General features: G+C 32.6%; 1 protein-coding gene across 1 annotated transcript; it reads right to left on the reverse strand.

The window, feature by feature from the left end:
* Nucleotides 1-6,902: 6,902 nt before the first annotated feature.
* On the reverse strand, nt 6,903-7,637 carry LOC117181156. The gene has a single exon (XM_033373722.1). The coding sequence runs from the start codon at nt 7,635-7,637 to the stop codon at nt 6,903-6,905; it is 735 nt and encodes a 244-aa protein (XP_033229613.1).
* Nucleotides 7,638-9,043: the final 1,406 nt, after the last annotated feature.

The raw sequence follows: 9,043 nt of genomic DNA on the forward strand, positions 1-9,043 counted from the left end.
CAAAAAAGTTTCCACTGTTAAACATTCGCGTTCGCTTATTAAATTTATTATGTTTTAATATATCAGGTGTGCAAATATTAATTATTTTTCTGGTTTGAAGCAGTAATTTGTAAATACGTTGTGTTTGTCAAGGTGATGCAATCGTGTAATCAATATTTAGCCTATTGAAAAATGTTACAATGTCTTATCATTGTTTCAATAATATTGAAAATCTTACATAATCGTGCTAAAATTTTGGAAAATTCCGCAATAATATTCAGAGCAGAAAGTGTTCCATAAATAGTAATTGCAATGAAAATGTGAAAATTATAAATTAAGTACATGTCTTATCTTCCCCATAACCTGGGGCGAGATGACCTTAAATGTTTATTTTTTGTTGTTCACAATAGATAATTGACATTAAAATATAGTACATTGTTTCCACGAATATGATTTTTATATGTCATTATTCGTGCCTATTCATGCCAATTTGATTTTTTTGATTTCATATAAATAAATCAGAATAAATGAGATATATTTTTCAATTAATAACATTATTAAAAAATGCTATTAAATTAATATTTATTTTACATTTATCATTCTTTACATATTTCTACATTCTGTAGAAATTCACTTACAAAATTTTATATAAATATAGGAACTTTTACATTATAAATTGTGTTGATAAAATGCATACTTAAGAGCTCATAGTTTTGCACTTAAAATTTAGGTTGAGAGTATCATCTGTTATTTTCAATAATTTATTCTAGTTTTAAAATACCACAGAATAACAGAATTCGGATATTGAAATTTCCATAATTTTTATTAACCTTATTTAATTTTTGTTTTATTTTATCGTAACTCAGAGAAAAAATAATGTTCTGACAATAATACTCTTATTCCGAAAAATGACATTTCAGTGTTTGCAAATTCACGGATGTTCATATTGGTCACATTTCCATGGCTAGGGAGTGTGGACATAAACCACATGACCTGAAAAAGGGTGTCGGGGATCAGAAAAAAGATCACAGTCAGGTTCTTTGGAGGGGTGGGGGCTTCTTTAAATTATTTGTGTGGCGTGGTGGGGTTCGAAATTAAGCCGAAAAGCAATCACGTAATTTAAGGACGCCCTCATGGCCAATAAAATATAACCAATGTGAATTGGAAAATAGTATATAAGACGATGCGAATAATGAATGCTATTATTTTTTAAGTTATTTAGTTTTTTGACTAATTTCGTAATTTCACGAGTTTTTATTTAAAACACAATTGTCGAAAACCGATTACCTAGAAACTCAGTCTCCACGATCATGGGAAAAGTGGTATTTGCTTTATTACTTAGTGAGTAATGAGAAATTATTAAAAATTAATCAAATTAATCAACGATGCGTTACATTTTACTTTGAATGACTCAATTTTATTCTGTGGTTTTAAACATATCGATCACAGGAATCCCAAAAGAAAATTAGGATATCTGAATAAGATAAAAAACTATAGAGGTTTAAATAAAAAATTTGTGTTTTTATTTTTAAAAAGACGTCAAACTTCAAATGCCCGTAACTTCGAAGTAAATTTTTCTCTAAAATTTGAAGAATACATGTCGCCTAGTTTCGTCTAGAAAATAACATATTACGTCGCAGACCATGTTTGTGGCTCATGGAGGTTATTTTTCATCTATACAGCGTGCCCCATGAGAATTAACGTTCCTTGAAATTAAAAAAATTAATTCGAAAAGTCCCCACAAATTTTTAGGTCCGGTGCATATTTTATTATTGCTTTGAGCGTTCATAATAAAAAAATAAAAAAATGCCATTCCGAATGTGTTCTTCTGTTTAAATCGCGTGGATTTCAGTTCAATTTGGAAAAAAATCAATTCTTTTATTTAAACGTGTTCGAGATAAAATAGTGCCTCGCCGAAATTCGGTGCATGGAAAAAATGGAAAGCTAGGCTAGGTCCACCGAAATTTGGTGAGCGAGGTGAATGTTTTGAATTCTCTGCAGCCTTCTGAAAGAAAGGAATTCTTTTCTACTATTTCCAGAGTTATCACCTTTGGTCAACGGGTTAACTACTCGTGAATAAGGATTTGCACGTTTTTTAAAATTCTGTAGAAGTCTTTATATTCGGTTGAAACCTTTTGAAACTTTTTGGAATTTTCTTCACATTCTTATAATTCAAGTTTGGTCGACGGATGAACTGCTACTGGTTTAGCCTGCACACTTTTTCTAAATCTGCAGAATCCAGGGTGATGAATTCAGGATAGCGAATTGGTTGGAAAACCGGGAAAGATCGGAAATGATCGTGAATTATATTGACTTGGGGAAAACCGGAAAATGACTGGGAATTGAATTTAAAAAACCGGAAATTTACTTCTGATCGTAGCAAAATTCAAGTTTTCATTATTTTAGTAATTTTTATCAATTTAGAAAAGTGATTTTTACTTTATCTACAGTAACAGGGCATATGAGTCAAAATAATGATCGCACTCGACTTTGTCCCTCAAATTGTATATAATTTCCATAAATGTATATTATTATAATTCTTAACTTGCATTGGTATTAAAACAGACGTAGTTTCATTGTCTTGTCTCATTGAATGTGTACTGTTCAAAGCTGGTATACCAGCAGTACGGTAACACAGCCCGCGATGCGTAGCGCATCGTGTAACGCTTCTTCCGTATATATTTGAGAATCTTTGAAATACTATGAAATTGTTGAATGAAAAAATGTAATTTTTGGATTTTCCATTATTTTTTATGCTGCCAAAATTTAAATGTTCTATTTTTCATGAAAACTCAAAAGTTGTTATGATAATCTTTTAGGGCATTCAAAAATGAACATTTTTCTTCTCTTGACTTTTCTTCATATCGTGCGTTATTTGGCTTAAAATGTTCATTTTCCTGTTTTTGTTTTGTTTTGAATTTCGTAAATACTATACCTTTGATAATTTTTGGTTTTATGAAAAAAACCATAAGGATAAATTGTTCGACTTTTTGAATGCTGAGTAACCGTACACAGAATTTTTGAATTTTGAAAAAAGAGGTCTCAAAAATATTCAAAATGCGCTCACTTTTTGAATTTTTATCTATAATGGCTGGCTAACGAACTTGAACTTTAGTTTAGCACACTGAAAGAGTGTACCAAACGCCAATCTGACAAATTAATTTTTTCAAAAGTTATTGTGGAAACAGACAGACATACAGATAGAGATACATACATACAGACTTACACATTCGTAAAAATCTGTTTTTCGGATTTAGGAGGTCTCAAAACGTGGACATTTGACAACAACTGGGGAGGGGCTCAAATTATACACAAATATAAAATCTTCGTTAAGGAGAATGTAAAAATATAAGATTTCCTGGGAGATATGACCACTTGGACCAATTCGAAAAGAAAACACAGAATAGTTAAGGGGGTATGTAACTATTTAGTTAATTTTATATGTTTAATTATATGCATAATTTTTATCTTTTAGTATAATAAATTTTATCGGAATAATGTACAGAAATAAGACGCATTATCTAAATCTGAGTTAGTGAAATTTCAATAACCTCACGAATTTTGATTAAAGACAACAGCACCTCTGATACACGTTTGCGTCGTTTCACTTAAGGCGCACTATTTTATATCGAAAGAAGAATCGAAAAGAAAGTTTACTAATTGATTAGTAACCTAAATCACTGCAGAATTGGTCATTATTTTTACTAATTAAATTAAGTAAAATACACTTGTGATTTTTTACTATTCCATTAGAGAAATACTAAAATATGACTATTTGGTCAGTCGAAGACTCAAGTACTAATTCAATTATTAAAATTTTCATTAATTCCAATTTAGATCTAGATTTGCTTCGAGTAAAAATTTTAAAAGCGCTTTGAAAATGCTAGCACAATGATTTATTTCTATATTCATAAATTTATAGGGTTGACTTCATGCTTGTAGTTATATTCTGAGAACTTATATTGTAAAAATGCATTAAAGTTCATTTTTGTATACATTTATTTAAGTAGGTAACTAAGAAATTAAAATAATATCAAGCTAGGCTTGGGAAATTCCTTATACCCATTAAAAATAAACAGATATTAGGGACTTTTTCATAGGAATCACAATCCTTGTATTATTCTCATTTAGCTTTGTTTCCCTCAAGCATGAAGTTATATAAAACTTCTTAAACCTACAGGAAATTTCAATTAAGACTCGTATTTACATATGACAAAGTAATTTTTATTGAACAAAGCCCATTCTGCTTTTTGTACTGAGTGTGTTAAAAAAATTATTACTTATAAATTAAAAAAAAGTTTAGGTTGTCTCCTCGACAAGAAAAAACTTCAGGGTATTCTATAATTTTATATCCTCTACAACTTGCTAAACTTTCCGACAAAATCTTTTTTTCATTTTCTATATTTCAAGTAATTTTGACTGAAGTTTCGAAAAAGATAAATTAATTTTCTGTCAATAATACTTTTATTCCAAAAAATTGCATTACAGTATTTGGGGACATCTATATATCACGTGGACAATTTTCAACTAATTTTGGACCCTCCCCTATCGTGGACAGCCGTGGAATTTTGACAAACACCCCCTATCCCCTACGTTGTTCACGTGAACATATATAATGAAAATATAGATACTCAAAATACCTTGTGTATACCTTGATTCATTTCAGTATATTTTTCGCAGATTTAAGGGAATTCGCGTTCACGTGTATTCTAGCCCCCCCTCGCATCCAAATAGAAAAGCGTGGAACTTTTATATCTCCCCCCCCCCCCACTGTTCACGTGGCATATGGATGGCTCCTTTGCCACTTCACTGAAATTCACACTGTTCACATTTTATTGGCTAGAGGGCATCCATAAATCACGTGACCCAAAAAGGGTGGTGGGGGTACAAACAAATATTACCATCAAGCACTTGGAACGGGTGGGTGGTACTTTATATCATTCACGGGGTAGGGTGGGGTTCGAAAATTAGCCGAAAACCAACCACAAGATTAATGCACGCCCTTCTAACCAATAAGATATGACTAATGTAAATATCAGGGTATTGGCACACACTGTTATGCCATTTCTTTGGAATAAGAATATTATTGGCAGAAAATTACTTATTCTTTTTCAAAGTTTCTGTGAACATTACTTGAAACCTAGAAAATAGAAAAGCAAATCATTTTTTAAAAAATTTAGCAAATGCAAAAGGTATGCAATTATATAGAATGCCCAAAAATTTTTTATTGCTGAGCAAACATTTTTGGAACAGAAACTTTTTTTATTCGATTAGTCATCACTTTTTTAACATAGAAAAATTGGCGGCCATGGAAAAATAACCCTAGCTTATCTAGGGTGAATACTGGAAATCTGTCAATTCTTTCTTTATTTGTTCGATCTTTGAAATTTATCTGAAATCTTTGCGATATATTTTAAACCTTTGTGAAATCTTTATGAAATCTTCAAGAAATCATTGCCACATTTGTCAAATCTTTGTGAAATCTTTAGTAAATCATTGAAATATTTGCACTTGTAATCTATCTAAAATCATTGTGATATAATTGAAATCTTTCTGAAATCTTGGGAAATGTATATGAAATATTTTAGACATATTGGGTAATATTTATAAATTTATAAAAATCTTCGAGAAATGATTGAAGTCTTTACGAAGTCCTTAAAGTCTGTCCGAAATCTTTGAAATCTTTGGGAAATCATTCAAAGCTTTGTGAAATCTTTTAAATTAATCCGAAATCTTTGAGAAATATTAAAAAAAATCATTTGAATCTTTAAAATCTTTAAAGATATTTGAAATATTTATAAAATTCCTTTGCTAATATTATTGAAAACATTTAAATCTTTGGAAAATCATTGAAATCTTTGTGAAGTCTTCTAAGTCTATTCGAAATGTTCAAAATAATTAGGGACTTATTGAAATATTTCGATAGGTCCTAATAAAAAACACATATCACACGAGGGTCAATTCTAAATCCCCGAACTGTACCAGACCTCTTCAAAAACAACGCATCTAACGCATCTGTGGCGTGCAGATTCTAAACTTCGTAACTTTACTGAGCCCATTTAAAAATAACGTGACTCCAATTTTCCTTTTTTTCAGTAGAACTCTTTTTAATCGTCACAATTCTGTTACGTGTCAAATCGAAATGCCGTCACAATTCTGTTACGTGTCAAATCGAAATGCAGTCGACGGAAATGTGAAGTACTACATGTTTTTGAAATATTACAAACATTTTTTATATGATTCTAATACAAGTTAACCTATACTATGAATGATAAAAAGCAATATTGTCTATCTTGTTTTTAAACGGGCTCAGTAAAGTTACGAAGTTTAAAATCTGCACGATTCATATGCGTTGTTTTCAAAGAGGTTTGTTAAAGAGGTTTGTTATTTTTGCAATCTTTTAAATCTACCGCAAATTTTTGTGAAATCTTTGAAAACATTTGAAGTAACTTTAAAATATTTAGTAATATTTGTGAAATTATTGAAATCTTTAGGAAATCGTTGAAATAATTCTGCACTCTTTAAAATAAATCTGAAATGTGTGTGAAAGATGTTCACGCGCAAAATCCAGTCTCTAAATTTTCCTTCAATTTGAATTTATCTTTACGCGTGTAATAAATAAAGGATTCAGAGTTCGTATAGACGTATACAATAAATAACACCAGGAATTACATTAAAGTATTAAATAACATATATTCTGTTCAAAATGTCACTAAAACAAGTTCACAATCTGCCTTTGTCGCAAATAAATTAAAATAGGACTGTTATAATCCAAAAACAAGTTAGCTGCTCGAGAGCTTGTCGGAAACTGAAGTTTAAATCTACTTGAGTCAAGGTGGCGCTGTTCCTATAATTCTAAATTCTTAATTCGTTACGCGACATACCGCCCACCTTGAACGAGTCCCGTTCAATTTATACTATTATCAATGAAGAGGTGACACCTTTTTTAATCCTCTTTTAAATATTCCCTTTTCGGTTTTAAGGGTAACTACGCGTACAATTCCATCTTCGCCAGAATGAGTCTCAAGAACTCGACCTAAAGGCCATCGTAGCGGTGGCAAGTTCTTATCCTTTAAAACGACTAATGAGCCTATTTTAATTAAATTAGCCTGTCCCGTATGCCATTTGTTTCTAACATTCAATTCTGTCAAATATTCATTATGCCAGCTTTTCCACAAATCCTGTCTAAGCTTTTGCAAATGCTGCCAAGACGACAATCTATTTACTGTAATTGCTGACAAGTCAGGTGTGGGGACGCTCATAAATGATTGGCCTATTAAAAAATGCCCTGGAGTTAAAACTTCAAAATCATTCGGATCTGATGACATAGGAGTAAGTGGTCTAGAATTCAAAATCGCTTCGATTTCGCTCAAATAAGTGCATAATTTTTCATGACTAAACAAAGTATCATGCAAAGTTCGCCTCATATGATGTTTTAGGGACTTCACAGCCACCTCCCAGATTCCTCCAAAATGAGGAGTCCTTGGTGGTGATAAATGCCATTCGATACCTTCATTACTTAAGAAATTTGTAGTTTTTTCATTAACCTCTTTCGATTTAAGGAGGATGTATAGTTTTTTCATCTCGTTGTTTGCATCTACGAAATTGGTGCCGTTGTCAAATGATAATTCTCCTACTAATTCTGAATGAACCGCCATTACTGATAAGCATACAAAAACGGCTACATATATTTTGATTTTTTTTCTATTTCGATGTACCTTTTCTTTTATAAAAAAAGGCCCGCAAAAATAGACCCCTGTATTTTCGAAAGGTCGTGTCGCAGCGAGTCGTACCTTTGACAAATCACTCATTAAGTAGGATAGTTCTTTTGGCTTGGCTCGGAAACATCTCACACATGCATGCAGTATTCTTCTGACCGCAACTCTACTATCTATGATCCAATACCTTTCTCGAATCGCGTATAATGTAGCGTTAATTCCTGTGTGAAGCATTTTTGCATGGTATTACCTGATCACGATATCTGTGATCGGATGAGTTTTTGGCAATATTATCGGGTGTTTTTTATCAAATCCTACATCAGAATTTTTTATTCTACCCCCGACGCGCAAGAATCCCTTTTCCAAAGCAGGACACAATTTCTTTATTTTTGACCTTGCTGTTATCTCTTCGTTTTTTGACAGCTTCTCGATCTCCTCATCGAATTTTTCTTGCTGGACCAGAGAGATGACTTTTTTCCAAGCTTGGTGTAATTCATCCACTGATAGTAGCCCAGACAACTTCGTAGGCTTACGCAAATTATTTACTATCCGAAGACAGTAAGCCACGAATCTAAGAAGATTAGTTAGTGATGAATATCACTCCCACAGTTCTGCTCGCTCCTTCGTTTCAGCTACGAGGACTACTACCTGATTTCCTGTACTGTTATCCTAAATCTCCATTTCGCTATTGGGCCAGTTGTCTTCACTCTGCATCAGCCAGTCCGGTCCTCTTTTCCACATCTCGTTACTTAAGAATCGCTTCGGCAGTTGCCCCCTGGAAATGAAGTCTGCTGGGTTCTCCTTTGTAGGAACGTGATACCAGTCTTCGGCCTTACTTAATTCTTGGATTTCCGCAACTCTATTTGCTTCAAATATTTCTAGACGATAAGGGAAGGATCGAATCCATCCCAAGACGATCATCGTATCACTCCAGAATCTTATTAAGTCAATCTTTATTTTTAGTGCTGCCTGTACCGTTTTGTACAGTTTGACCAATAGGATTGCACCGTATAACTCGAGCCTCAGCAAAGGCACAACTTTCATTGGTGCCACTTTGGACTTCGCACAGACCAAGATAGACTTATATTTTTCGTTTGCTGTCACTCTTAGATAGATGCAGGCTCCATATGCTTTCATGCTAGCATCCGAAAATCCATGAAGTCGGATATTCGTTGCTCCCTGAGTCTTTACTAGTCTGTCTGTACTCCAATGGGTGAGCGATGATAGCTGTGATTGATAACTGATCCATGATGGTTCCAATTCTTTTGGAATTTGATCATCCCAACCTAGCTTGACTTTCCACATTTCTTGTAATTTTATCTTTGCTACTATTATTACCAGTGCTA

This window comes from Belonocnema kinseyi, chromosome 10 (assembly GCF_010883055.1).
Source record: "Belonocnema kinseyi isolate 2016_QV_RU_SX_M_011 chromosome 10, B_treatae_v1, whole genome shotgun sequence".
NCBI lineage: Eukaryota > Metazoa > Arthropoda > Insecta > Hymenoptera > Cynipidae > Belonocnema > Belonocnema kinseyi.

Excerpts from the sequence above, each read along its gene's own strand:
- LOC117181156 (XM_033373722.1), bottom strand. The coding sequence starts at position 7,637 with ATGGCGGTTCATTCAGAATTAGTAGGAGAATTATCATTTGACAACGGC.